This window comes from Pollachius pollachius, assembly GCF_949987615.1.
Source record: "Pollachius pollachius genome assembly, chromosome: 3".
Taxonomy (NCBI): Eukaryota; Metazoa; Chordata; class Actinopteri; order Gadiformes; family Gadidae; genus Pollachius; species Pollachius pollachius.
The window spans coordinates 25373541-25388030 of NC_136936.1; the positions used below are offsets into that span (position 1 = coordinate 25373541).

Genomic DNA, 14490 nt, shown 5'->3' on the forward strand with positions numbered 1-14490 from the left:
ACACAGCCTTCTCGTCTTTCTCCCCCCATAGTTTAAACTTTGTTGAAATACAGACATACATACTAATATCCCGTCACTTATGAAAACATTCCAGCATTTGCTCATAAATGATTGTGACTGGGATAATATAATAGTTTGGCATACGCAGCAAGCCATGCCCATTTAAGGATGCTATCGGTCTCTTGCAATAAAAGAAAGAAAGGGGGTCAAAGGGGAGGCGGGCAGGTCCCAGGATGCGGTGTGGACCTGCCCGCCCGTTGGACAGGCTTCATCCACGAGCAGGGCTGAGAAGGTCACACAGAACAGCCTAGAAGGTTACAAACTGTGCTCTGGCTAAGCCCATTGGTTATAGCACTTGCAAAAGACACATGCAAAATTCAAGGACTCAGTCCACTTGTAATCCAAAAAAGTACTTTCCAGAGTGCATTTCTCCTCCCCAGGTACAGCCCCTACAAACCAATTAGCAGCCCCGGGTACACCCGAACAGCCAGCCAATCAGCAGGGTCCAGTGCACAGGTTCACTGAAGGCCTCCATAGCCAGGCCACTGCTCTTTATCACACATAGAAAAGATTGTTTGGACGCCTCAAAACAAAAAGCTTTTGGATAGAAGTTCAAAGGTCAGAATTTGAGCTCTGGAGGGGAGGAGGGTCAGTGAGTTATGGGCCGAACAACTCAGGAGAATTGGAAAGATGAGATTTTAAATTGTTGTACAAATAAGGCAATATGGACCGTTTTTCAAGATTCATGGGGGAAGTGGAGCGAGTCACGGAAAACCAAAGAACAGAGATGATTGGAAGGAGCGGTGAGGGCCAGCTGTCGCTCCCAGCTGACACCAGGAGTCACTGGCTGTTGGCCCGCCTCTCCTGGTCCTCCTCCTCCTCCTCCTCGTCCAGGGAGACCACTCCAGAGGAGGCCACGTCAGACACCCTCCGGCAGGGTTGGTGCTCCTCCCCCACCTGGCACACGGTTGTCTTGTATCCCTTGCAGGGCCCCTCGTCACCCTCCTCCTCCTCTCCCGGTGACAGGTAGGTCTCAGAGTAGGAGGCAGAGTAGCAGGGGGAGTCCTGCCCACCCCCGCTGCCCCCAGCGGGCGAGGGAGGGCTGGTGGCAGCACGCTGCAAGCGGGCCAGCAGCAGTTCCTCGCCCCCCTGCAGCACAGACAGGATCTTGGCGGCCAGTTCGGTGGCGTTGCCGTGGGGATGGCGATGGGGTTTGCCGGAAGCGCCTAGGTCGCGTAGCAACGGGTGTAGCTCGTCCAGGCTGCACAGGCTGGAGCACAGCGTGTCCGGGGAGTCGGAGGTGGGGGAGGGTTCTGCCCCGCCCCCGCCACCGGGCCCCTCACAGCAGAGGCCCCTGAGGCCCAGATTCTGGCACACCTGGCTGTGGATCAGGTCCTTCAGGTAAGGAGGGAACGGTGACAAGACCTCTGGAACAAACAACCAGACAAAGACCATCAAACAACCAGACAAAGACCATGAAACAACCAGACAAAAACCAACAACCAGACAGACCATAAATGAAACCACCAGACACAGACCATGAATGAAACAACCAGACAAAGACCAACAACCAGACAGAGACGATGAAACAACCAGACAAAGACCCACAACAAGACACAGACCATGAAACAACCAGACAAAGACCAACAACCAGACAGAGACCATGAAACAACCAGACAAAGACCAACAACCAGACAGAGACCATGAAACAACCAGACAAAGACCAACAACCAGACACAGACCATGAATGAAACAACTAGACAAAGTCTGTCAATGAAACAACCAGACAAAAACCATGGATGAAACAACTAGACAGTCTGTCAATGAAACAACCAGACAAAAACCATGAATAAAACAACCAGCCAGAGACCGTGAATGAAACAACCAGACAAAGACTATAAATGAAACAACGAGACAGAGACCATGAATGAAACAACCCGACAAAGTCTGTCAATGAAACAACCAGACAAAAACCATGAATGAAACAACTAGACAGTCTGTCAATGAAACAACCAGACAAAAACCATGAATAAAACAACCAGCCAGAGACCGTGAATGAAACAACCAGACAAAGACTATAAATGAAACAACCAGACAAAGACCAACAACCAGACAGAGACCATGAATGAAACAACCAGACAGAGACCATGAAGGAAACACTCCGATTGTATATAGGCTGTATACAACAATGTGTCTTGTTTGCTTTATTTACAGACATGTTAAAGGAAGCCCCATTTTAAACCATGAACATTCTATATCTTTTTTACACGGCTCTTCTCAATGCTGTGGAATGCTCCGTTGACCTGCATGGGAATTCCAGACTTCCCGCGGTGAATTATTTTACGATAATTTACTTGTCGCTAAGCATATAATGACCGCTGTCAAGGAAAGTGGATTTTTTGCTCCTGATTCACGCCTTTGGTACCACTCCGCAAGTAGTCCGGTAACATCAACCCCAGCGCATTCGGTTGCTAAGCGACATCAGCGTCTTGGAGGATTATTTCTCTGCTGATCAACACTACGAATGGTAATGTAAAAAGACACACCGTGTGAAGTAATTTTTTCGTTTTGGCAAGTACCCGTATAATAAGCGGGATAATGTATAGAACGTCGCCGGTCATTATCAAAAAATAAGCGTGAGGCAAGACACCTCCGCTTCACGGGGAATATGGACTTTGAATTTTTAATTTTACTCGGTTCCATAACGTTTACTAAACTACCAATAAGCCTTGGTGATTGTCAACCAATCAAAAGAGAGCAAAACAATTTACACTGAAGCGGTACAGTCCGGTTTTAAAGTTGTGATATCATGCTTTTCGACTTTTCCCTTTGCTTTAGATATATACATGCTTTAGACCCTACGTATGTGTACATGTTTTACGTGAGCTAAGCTAGAAAAATCTAAGTCCGAGCCTGAACCTGACACCTCAATAAGGGCATGAAACAGCTCGTTTGTGCTCAAACTTTACTTCCCTAATAGTGTGACGTCAGACTGCAGTGGGCGGTGCTGAAGTGCAGAAGTCCCGCCTCCCGGCTACCCGCAATGTTTACAATTCAAATTTTTTTTTTCCTCGTTTTCTCAATTCTAATTTAATTAAATTACACTGAACAGTGCTCTCTTCAAATATCAGACATTCTTTGAAAACGCCATTTTAAGGTCATAGGCAAACCAAGAGGGTATCAGAGTGACCACCTGACTGCCGAAGCCTATAGAGGGTGCACTGAATGCTGTTGAGGCCTGAGCACCCACTGTATCCCAGCCAAGGAACTGCCTTTACATCAGCACTGGATCAAGATCAGGTTTCAGCTCGCTGGCCTGCTGATGTTAATATGTGCCTTGTTGGTCTGCAGAGAGCAACGTGAAGACCGGGAGATGTTAAAGTGCAGCATATCAGATGACTGGGGAACCATGCTCTTTGAATTGTTGAACGGGTTATTGTTGATTCAATGTCTTCGTGTGAAGACATTCCAGCGTGCAAACAGGCAATATGTGCATTAAATATTTAAAAAGAATGCACACTTGCTCTTCCAGCCCACAGACATCGTGGCATTTACCCAACAGAAAGTATGCAGTCATCGATGGGGAGATGGGAGACATTAACCTGGAGCTGATGTGTTAATGTTTATTTGTTGGTCTACGGAGGGTGGGATGCTGGTGCTTCCATCCAATGGGATTTCCTGAGTTGCATGAATGACAGTCTCTCTTCGGGTGAAGACATTTGAGTGTGCACACAGGCATGTATCCAGAGAGTATTCATAGAGCCCTGACACAGCGCACAGCCAGAGACCGTCTGCAGTGAGGGGAATTATATTCAATTGCAAGAGGGATATCAAATTGCGTGAGGGAACAAAAAATATGTTGGAAGAGCATGAAAACTAGGGCACTGGGACAATAAGATCCACCGACAGACTGATCTGGACCACGGGGGGGAGGAGAGAGAGTCAGAGAGACAGAGAGAGTCAGACACACAGAGAGAGGGACAGAGAGAGAGGGGATGAATAATTTATATGTAATAGGGTCTGGAGAGGCAAGGGCCAACTTTTCCATTTGTCCTGATAAGTTGGAATCACAATATAGAAAGAAGTGTATATATTAGAGGTCTAACCAATCACAAACTCCGGATGTGGTACGACACAAGGTCATGGGGTCATAGTTGGGTTCGATACGTTAAAGGACACATATTATACCACCAGGTGTGAGTGTGATTAGCCTTACAAGCCGTTTCGAAAATCTGCCCCATAGGACATCACTAGTGGGCATGTCCACCTAGATCTGTGCTGGATAGATGAGCAACGTTTACTTCAGTCCACTGAGTAGGCTGGTAGATTGATCTATCCAGCACACATCTAGGTGGACACGCCCACTAGTGATGCCATATTGGGCAGATTTTTGAAACGGCTTGCAAGGGTAATCACACTCACACCTGGAGGAATAATACGTCTCCTTTAAAAGAATAAGGTCTGAAAGGTCACTTCTGTTCACACGTAAACGTATGGCCAGCTGTACCTTTTATGGGTTACCGTTACACACTATAGCAGTATCTTGTTGTAGTCGAAACAAAAGACATTAAATTACTATTTAGAGAGAAGGTCAATTCTATTCACACTATTAGAATCCTGTGGCAGTATCACACTTTGAACACAAGTATGCCTGGGCTGGTTTACCCTCGTTCCACCGGTGATGCAGTGGTGTGACGTTAGGCATGCAAACCGGGGTCTGGAGGCATGGCTTAGCCCCTGCCATTTTGTGCTCCTGACATTTCTGATGTGCCATCCTGCTTTTGTTGACATTCCAGGCTGTTTATGAGACCATCCATTGAGGCACATGACGTCGGGCGTGAAGTTATGCAGCAGTTACCACAAGAAATCACCTTCCTTGAGGTTTAATACATAATTAGTTATAAGGTAATCTGTGATCCCAAGTGTGTGTACTATGTTTACCTGTATGTGTTGTGTGTGTGTGTGTGTGTGTACTGTGCTTAACTGTGTGTGTGTGTGTGTGTACTGTGTTTAACTGTGTGTGTGTGTGTGTGTACACTGTTTTTAACTGTATGTGTGTGTATGTATGTTTGAGTGTGTGTGGTACCTGTGCTCTGTGTGGCGGTCTCGTTGGCAGGCAGAAAGTCTTCATCGAATGAGTCATCAGTGGAGTCGTCTCCGTCCACAGAGGACCAGGCCCTGAGCTTAGCTTCCGCTATGGCAAACTGCTCTGCCACGCCTGTACACACACACACACACGATATATGCTGCATGGATCAATGCAGGATTCACCATTTCAGACGCCCGCTTTGTGACACAAACACACAATGCCACGCGTATAGATTTAGACAAGGTGGTAGGTGGTTGTCATGGTAACCCGCTCAGTACCTATAAATCGCATTTCCACGTAGTTTCACAAATATTTTCAGATTGACCAATCCCCACGAGGGAACCGTGGTGCGTGTGACGTTGCATCAGTGCAGACGATATATCCAATCAGTATTTCTCATGTGTCACATGACCGGCCCGGCTAACATGGCTGCCGCTAAGCGCCCACTGCAGACCCATGCTCTGTCTTTGTGGCAATTACCCTTTAAAGCAGCGTTTTACCAGATGACATTTCTACAGGTCCATGACTCCGGTAGATAGTGGCGATGAATCAACTCTAGAAACCCTTTTCTGGAGACATCCTGGGATCTAATGAGAAGGTGAGCTGCCACAGAATGTGCTCCATAGTGAAGACGACTGCCACCTGTATAATTTAAACTGTGATTACTCAATGATAAATAAATGCCCCAAGCTCACCTATGCTGAGTGCTGAATGCTTCATCATAACATATTTACCTCTGGAAATGAAAACATGCATATGTAAAATTCACACACAAATCACTGAAAAACCAATGCACACAGGCAACTGTGTGTGTGTGTGTATGTGTGTGACTTTGGAGGTGACTCAGCATGTGCAAAAAGTTATATTGAACATTCACCTTCCATCACCAGCAGGAGCTAGCCTATCACAGAGAGCTAGGACTCTGAAACTCCCTCCTACATCTCGCTCTATTAATCCTTGTTTTGTATTTAGGCCAATTCATCCCCATCCCGTCCCCAATCATTTCTCTAGAAACAACTTATTCAGGCAATTCCAATACCCTTGCTGTTTCCTCTGCATCACATGTTCACTCTTTCACTCCTCATCTCTCTCACTCTCTCACGTTCCCGCTCTCAATCTCTCTCTTCTGTATTCAAGTGTGGTCTCTCACAGAGCCGGATGGATGGTCCCATTCATCTGAGCGCTGAGTTCATCCTCTTCCCAGACAGCAGAGCGTCCACCAGCTGCACTGCTGCTCCTGCTCTGTAGCGCACCCTTCACAGGTCTGGTTCAAACACCAGGGGATAGTTGTATTTCCTTCCCCTCGCTGGTGGGTTCCATTGTGATCTCACCAGCTTTGTTGATTTGACAGTTGACGAACTCTGTAATACAGCCTCTTTGATGAGCATGTTTCTTTTTAAAGTTACAACAAATACTGCCCAATAATGATTGTGTATATGCCAGTGATCAATGTGATAGACACTATTTAGTTTAAATAGCAGAGCTATAGTTTTATTTCTGCTTGTAACACAGGGGCTTTAACCAGCCCCTGTGTTTTTGGGACAACATGAAGGCTGGTTTGTGAGGAGAACTGTTGGAGGTGAACACCACATCCTCTCTAGACCTCCAGAGGACTACCCCTGAGGTCGGAGAGCCTGCCAACTGAGGGGAGGACCCTGCCTCTCCCATGTTCACACACACACACACACACACACACACACACACACACACACACACACTCCCTCTCTCTCACACACACACACACTACATCTCTATTAAACACACACACACACACTCTTTCTCTATCACAAACTACCTCTCAATCACACACACACACACACACACACACACACACATAAACACACACACACACACACACACACACACACTCCCTCTCTATCACACACACTCTATCCCACACACACACACTTTGCAGATAATTCTTTCCGGTCACCATGGCTTTGGCTGACAGCCTTGTAAAGGAGGGTGTGTGTGTGTGTGTGTGTGTGTGTGTGTGTGTGTGTGTGTGTGTGGGGGGGGGGGGGGGGGGGGGGGGGGGGGTGTATGTGTGTGAGTGTGTGTGTGTACACAAGTTAGTGTCTATCTCTTGGCAGGAGCCAGACTATCAATAGGACACCCTCCCCCTCTCTCCCAACCTCAACCACCCTGCATCGCGTTCCATCTCCTCCATGTGCTTCTCATGAGCTCGCCAAAGACCTCTGACTCGCACACATGGACACGTTCACACGTGCATGCAGCCGTCCTCTACTCTCGCCATCTGACACCCTCCCTCTTTCATACACATACATTCCAGCATGGGCCAACTGAGTGCCGCACAACACAAACCGATGGATTTCATGCCAGCGGCCTGTGCCCCCCAGAGGCCCCTGAGCACACAGGGCCCGCTACTGAGGGACAGGAGAGGAGTCCGCCCCTGGGCCAGAGAGGTGTCCGCCCCGCGGCCAGACGGGGCCAGGAGAGGAGTCGGTCCCTGGCCAGACCGGGCCCAGGAGAGGAGTCGGCCCCTGGGCCAGAGAGGAGTCGGCCCATGGGCCAGAGAGGAGTCAGCCCCTGGGCCAGAGGGAAGGAGAGGATTCGGCCCCTGGGCCAATCTGGGGCCAGGAGAGATGTCGCAGTGCACCCAGCACAATGCATGGGGAAGGGAGGGCAGGGTCTTTGAATGGGTTGTCCTAGCTCCTGCATACACATACACATACACATACACTCCTGCATACGCATGTTTGGAAAGGTCCCGGCAAAATCACACCTGTTTCCATGAAAATGTTGAAATGATCAAAAATTGGTTGATCTTTTTGAGGAAAGCGTTTTGATGTTGCAGACCACAACTCTTTCACAACACACCCATGATACAGTGCTTTACATTTACATTTTACATTTAGGACATTTAGCAGACGCTTTTATCAAAAGCGACTTACAATAAGTACATTTGTCATAAGAAGTGAAACAATATATCGCTGTCAGTTCAGTAAAGATGTTCATAGAACCAAGTACTAACAATCGCTAGGCTAATCCATTCCCCATGTACAGCAATGATAGCAGCTACTGCAGATGCTACACAATTAAGTACTATGAATAAGTGCAATGTAGATGAAGTGCATACAATAAGTGCGTACATTAAGTGCTAGGACGTACAACATACAATGGTGGCCGGAAGGGGCTGGGTAGCTATGCAGAGTCGAGGTGAACTCTGAACAGGTGAGTTTTGAGTCTTTTTTGGAAGCTTATAAGCAACTCTGCGATCCTGACATCGGCAGGGAGATTGTTCCACCACTGAGCTCCCAAAACAGAGAAAAGTTGTGACTTTGTTGATCGACCTTTGCTTGCTCTTAGTGATGGCGGTACCAGACATCCAGCTGAGGTAGTTGAGTGGGTGTATGGCTTACCAATGCTGAGGTAGGCAGGGGCAGTTCCAACGACTGCCTTGTATGCCAGTACCATCATCTTGAATCTGATGCAAGCTACTACATGGAGCCAGTGGAGGTCCCGGAAGAGGGGGGTCACATGGGAGAACTTCGGTAGGTTGTACACGAGACGCGCTGCTGCATTCTGGATGCGCTGCAAAGGTTTAATCGCAGAGGCAGGGAGTCCAGCCAGGAGCGAGTTGTAGTAGTCGAGGCGGGAGATGACCAGGGATTGGACTAGAAGCTGAGCTGCTTCCCTTGTGAGGAAGGGCCGGATACTGCGGATGTTGTGAAGTGCAAATCTGCAGGATCGGGCTACCGCAGTGATGTTTGCGGTGCAGCATAACTGATTGTCCAACACTACACCAAGGTTTCTGGCAGTTGGAGAAGGAGATACAGTGATGTTCTTCACAGTGACCAGTAAGTCCATGTGTGGGCAATCTTTCTCTGGCATTAGGAGGAGCTCAGTCTGTTGACGTTAAGCCTCAGATGATGGGCAGTTGTCCAAGTGCTGACGTCTGCCAGATATGCTTGTTGCAATCATGGCTTTGTCAGATGAGGGGAAAGAGAGAAATAGCTGAGTGTCGTCAGCATAGCAGTGATAGGAAAAGCCGTGTGATGTAATTACAGAGCCCAGAGATCTGGTATAGATGGAGAACAGAAGAGGCCCCAGTACAGAGCCTTGAGGGACACCAGTGTCAAGCATGCAAGGTTTGGACAAGGAGCCATTCCATGTTACCTGATAAGTGCAATTCGTCAGGTAGGATGTGAACCAGGAAAGGGCAGGTTCAGCAATGCCAAGTTCAGTGAGAGTGGCAAGGAGGATCTGGTGGTTCACCGTGTCAAATGCTGCGGACAGGTCGAGGAGAATGGGAACCGATGAGAGGGACGAGGCTCTTGCAGCACGGAGGGACTCAGTCACCGCGAGGAGAGCCGTCTCAGTGGAGTGTGCCTTCTTGAAGCCTGACTGGTGAGGGTCAAGCGGGTTGTTAGATGAGAAATAGGAGGACAGTTGGTTAGCGATGGCACGTTCCAGTGTTTTAGAGATGAATGAAAGAAGAAATACCGGTCTGTAGTTTTGGATGTCGGTGGTATCAATGGTCGGTTTATTGAGAAGAGGCTTTATTCTGGCAGTCTTGAAAGACGCTGGAACAATGCCTGAAGTGAGGGAGGAGTTGAAAAGTGCGGTGAGAAATGGCAGGATGTTGCTTGAGACAGCCTGGAGGAGAGAGGAAGGGATAGTGTCAAGGGGGCAGGTGGTGGCATGGTTAGATGTTATTATTCTGTTGACCTTGTCTGAGGTGAGAGGGATAAATTGGGTAAAGACAGAGGTGGCGATGGGAGGAGGGAGGAAGGAGGCAGGGATGAAAGGGGAGCTAATGTCCTTTACCTTCTGGGTAAAGTAGGTAACGGAGTCATTAGCAGTGAGGCAGGAAGGAGGTGGAGGGGAGGGAGGGTTGAGAAGGGAAGAGAACAAGGAAAACAGTTTCCTGGGGTTTGAGGCGGAGGAGTTGATTTTGATGCAGTAGAAGGAAGATTTGGCTGTTGACACAGTGGAGCTGAAATCAGAGAGAAGGAAAAGATAGTGAGATATATCATTAAGACAGTCTGATCTCTTCCATTTCCTCTCCGGCAACTCTGCTCTATAAGTCTGCAGAGATTCGGACAGCCAAGAAGGGGGGGTTGAGGATCGCGCAGGTCTGGAGTGGAAGGGACAGAGGGAGTCCAAAGAGGAGGAGAGGGAGGATAGCAGAGTGCCAGAGGATTCCTCGGTAGATAGTTGAGAGAATCGTTCGACAGAAGGTAGTGAAGACAGAACACTTGAGGCAAACGTAGAGGGAGAGAGATTTTTACGGCGGGTGGTCAAAATGTGGGGAGAGACTTCAAGAGGAGATAAAAAGCAACAAAGTGATGGTCAGACACAGGGAGCAGGGTAACAGAGAGAGCAGAGGTGCCGCAGGACCTTGTGAATATTAGGTCAAGTTGGTTCCCGGCTCTGTGTGTGGGAGGAAAAGGGGATACAGTTAAGTCAAAGGTGGCGAAAAGGTTGGTTAATTCAGGTGAGTGCAACTTCTCTGGCAGGATGTTGAAGTCGCCATGGATAACGAGCGGTGTGTCATTTTCAGGAAAGCAGCTGAGAAGGGCATCCATCTCGTCGTAGAAGTCACAAAGGGGACCTGGAGGATGGTAGATCACCACAATGAAGAGCATAATAGGAAGGATGACAATGACAGCGTGGAGTTCAAATGCAGATTTGGCCAAGTGTTCTAGTGGAAGGACCTGGTAGGACCACATTGGCGAGATGAGGAGTCCGGTCCCTCCTCCTAGCCCTGACGGTCTTGGGTTGTGTGAGAATGAGTAGACGGTGGAGAGGGCAGCAGGAGTAGCAGAGTTCTCTGGAGTGATCCAAGTTTCTGTCAGGGCCAGGAAGTGGAGGTTCATGAGGGCCACGTAGGCCGAAATGGAGTCTGCCTTCTTGACCGCTGATTGGCAGTTCCAGAGTCCTCCCCTCATTTCAAGGTCAGGGTAGGTAAGGGTCAGTGGATGGCCCAGATTGGATGGGTTGCTGCGCCGAGCAGAGGATCTATGGTGGTGTCGTCTTTGAGTGGAAATCCTGACAATGAGTGAAGTACGACACATAGCTACAATAGGGTGGCTTCCCTGGTCTTCCTCGAGGGACTCCCACAGAGAGACTCCCTTAGTCTTTGTTTCCCGGGTCCTGACGTTACAGCTGATGCAGCAATCAAGCCTATTGTTGTCAACTTGTGCCTGAAACTAGCCTCAACGACCTCTTACTAACAACAACAACAGCTGCAAAAACCAACACAGCAGCAATAGGGTTAAAGTTAGTACAACCAATTGCAATGCTAAACACTAGAGTTCTTAGTTTCAAGACTCACTTACAGCCAGATAAGAGACAACCTTCTTAAAGACAAATATAAATTTTGCTCTCAGAAAATAGAAGAGCACAACCATTCCACTTTAAGTCAAAGAAAATAGGAATAATGATGGCATGACAACGGCCAGGTGCAGAACCTTGCTGTGCAAATTAACCTTGAGCTTCTGCATTGCAGGAGGCAAAGGGGAGGCATGCCAGGGAGGAAGCTAGGGGCAGAGAGTAACCTAAAGTGTGATCTCCCCTGATTCTACTGGCACTGCTCTCATCTCTTCATCACCTCACACTATTTAGGGTAGTAAGAGAGGTGGTGAGGGAGGAGCTGAGAGTTGGCACCAGACAAAGGCTAGATAGATAAAGCTTAGATGAGCTTAGCACCCTGGTGCTCAAACCAAAAGCCACCCCTATGGGAAAGTGATTTAGAAAGTGATCCTAATTAAAGGGAATTCTGTGGTGCGGTGTTGCCGCGCTGTTCTAAGTGAAACTAAACCTAATCATTGAACCAGAGGGACCGCAACAGGTTATGGTGATTGTGGTCTCTGATTGGTTTTAATTGGTACCTGCTGATGCCACTCCGTTGTGAGCTCCATTACCCAGGGCTCTGTGAGGAGCCTGGTGGCCATCAGGCCCGTCTGCATGCCCTTATATGGGCTCCACGGAACGCATCACCAACCCTCTATTTGTACTTTGAAAAACATGTGTTTGTACGAGCCCTGGTTTTGGTTTGGACAGATGGAAGGGGCCACCAATGCCACAGAACGCTGCAGTGGAGTGGGATGTTTGAGGTACATTATAGTAACTCAGAATCTCTAATAACAGGTCACCAAATGTGAGTCTACATTAGGGTTTATACAGAAATCCTTAAGTTGAATTTACTACCTTTTATTACCTTTTTTAATACCTTCACAATATTTTTTAATACCAGCACGACTTCAAGCTGCAACTGTAGCAGCGTAAAGTAGTAAGTAAAGTGACGAACAGTAACAGTAAGGCTATAACACTTTGCCCTTCACAAGCCATGTGACTGTGGGTCGATGTTAGTCACAATGGTGGTACAGTACTTGAAGAGTCGAATATTTTCTGAGGTGGTACTCATTGTGAAATGTTTGAGAACCACCAGCCTAAATATTGAGCCAATTTGAGAGCTTTAGCATGACCCCATGGCCTATCTGCTTGTGGCCTAGAATGGAGCTATTGATCCTGAATTAATATTTACAGGTAGTGTACTTAAACTTCCATTTAAAGTAACTACAAGCTTTGTTGGCTGATACGGCCCTTTTCAATTAGATACATTTTCCAATATTATAGCTACTATAACAGAAAATAAACAGTAGGCTTAATAGATAAAATGATCACAAATCCATGAAAATGTTCAAATGCAAACAATGTCCCCTATGTAGGGCTGTACAGTATGGACTAAATGTATATCACGGAATGATTTTAGGCATAGACACTAACGCTAGTATATCACAGTATGTTAATTGTATCTTCTAATTTCAATATAAATGCTTCTGAAGGGGTAAAATACTGGTAAGGCAGAAAAACTGCACAGAAAAAATGCAAAATCTTTCCTCAAGTTCTCCTTGCTGTGTGTGTGCGGGCAGGTAACGCGTACCTGTGATCGAGTGTTTGGACCATCTCTTTAAAGCCCTTTCTGTTGACATTTTGAAAGGGAAGCATGTCCTTACATAGGCAGGGCTCCAGACTGCGACCAAATTGTTGCATTTTGCGACCAGAATTTGAGTGTGCGACTGAATTTTACATCTGGTCGCGCATGTGCGACCAGTAAATTTGCCCTTTTTTATTTTGACACGTTAAACGTGGAAGGGGCGCGTCAATGAATCTGGAATCTGTACCAGGCCAATGAGTGTGAGAAGGATGGGGAATGGCCACTGTAAGTGGCTAATTTGTGGAGGGGGAGGGTCCTAGAGATTATCGAGGGTGCGCAAACGTCTGTGAGAAGGAGAAAGATTTCACAACAACCTGCTATGTGCGTTTGAACAATGAGCAAGCAAACTATTGAGTCCTTCTTCCGACCTGGACTCTGACTGGCACTGGCACACTAGCCGTGTGCCAGTGCCAGTCAGGGTCCTGCACAGGTTTTATTTTGCAAACCCGCATCCGCAATACGCGAAACCGCATCCGACCCGTGATCCGACAGTAGCGCGAATTACATTCCGCACCAGACCAGACCCGCTATAAATTGATATCGACGCCCGACCCGCACCCGATGGAAAATTAGACACATTAGATGGGGGCTTTTCACACGGGAGGCGTTTGTCGCGCCTGCTATTGCATTCTCAATGGAGGGGCGAGTGGCCAGAGAGGAGGCGCAGCGTCCTGTCAAGCGGCACGAAGAGCCATTTTATGGGAAAATGTGCATTTCCCCATACATACATTCCCACAAACATCAAAATAAATCCACGCAAGTTTTAGTATTTTTAGGAGATAGGCCTGCACATAAGTTACACAAATTGAAAAACTTATCGGCCTAGTTGGGATGGGGGTTCGAAAATGTAATACCTCGTCAGATTACGTTTATTACTTTTTAATACTTTTTAATGGCCTTAATTTGGGCTAATTTCATTGACTACCTTTTAATACCTTTAACAACCCTGCGGAAACCCTGCTACATTTACATCCTTACTTACGTTTTTAAAACGTTGGCGATTTCAGGATCAATCCATAGCCCGATCCAACCCACTGCATCCCTGTTCCTCTAAAGTAAAAGGCTTGAGGGATAGGTTGCTACAAAGCACCGACACACAGTAGGGGCTCGCCACCAAGCATACGAGCTCCTCTGGAACAACACAGTCATGTTTGTACTCAAGGGCACGGGGAAGCAAGGAATCCAACCTGCAGCGAAGCGCGCCTCCTGTTCGCCCTCGCTGAGGTCTGAGTAGGAGTTGAAGTCCGACTCCAGGGCGGCCGGGGTCTCCATGGGCTTACACCAGCCCTTCCACTCTATCAGGTGGGCCAGCCGACCCTGGGCCATGGCTGTGGGCTTGGTCACATGGTCCTTCACCACCTGGGAGATACCTGAAGAGACCGGGCGGGAACGGGACAATGACAAGGGTTTCAATGTCGGAATGGCTCATATATGG

General features: G+C 47.7%; 1 protein-coding gene across 1 annotated transcript in view; it reads right to left on the bottom strand.

The window, feature by feature from the left end:
- Positions 1-840: 840 nt before the first annotated feature.
- The window catches only part of fam131ab (family with sequence similarity 131 member Ab), a gene marked incomplete at its 3' end in the record, with an annotated part of 30121 nt that continues 16471 nt past the window's right edge, over positions 841-14490 (bottom strand). The window contains exons 3-5 of the mRNA XM_079731633.1: positions 14243-14425; positions 5087-5218; positions 841-1427 (exon numbers count right to left, since the gene is read on the bottom strand). Coding sequence (XP_079587759.1) covers positions 841-1427; positions 5087-5218; positions 14243-14425 — 902 coding nt within the window. The remainder of the gene's footprint in view (positions 1428-5086; positions 5219-14242; positions 14426-14490) is intronic.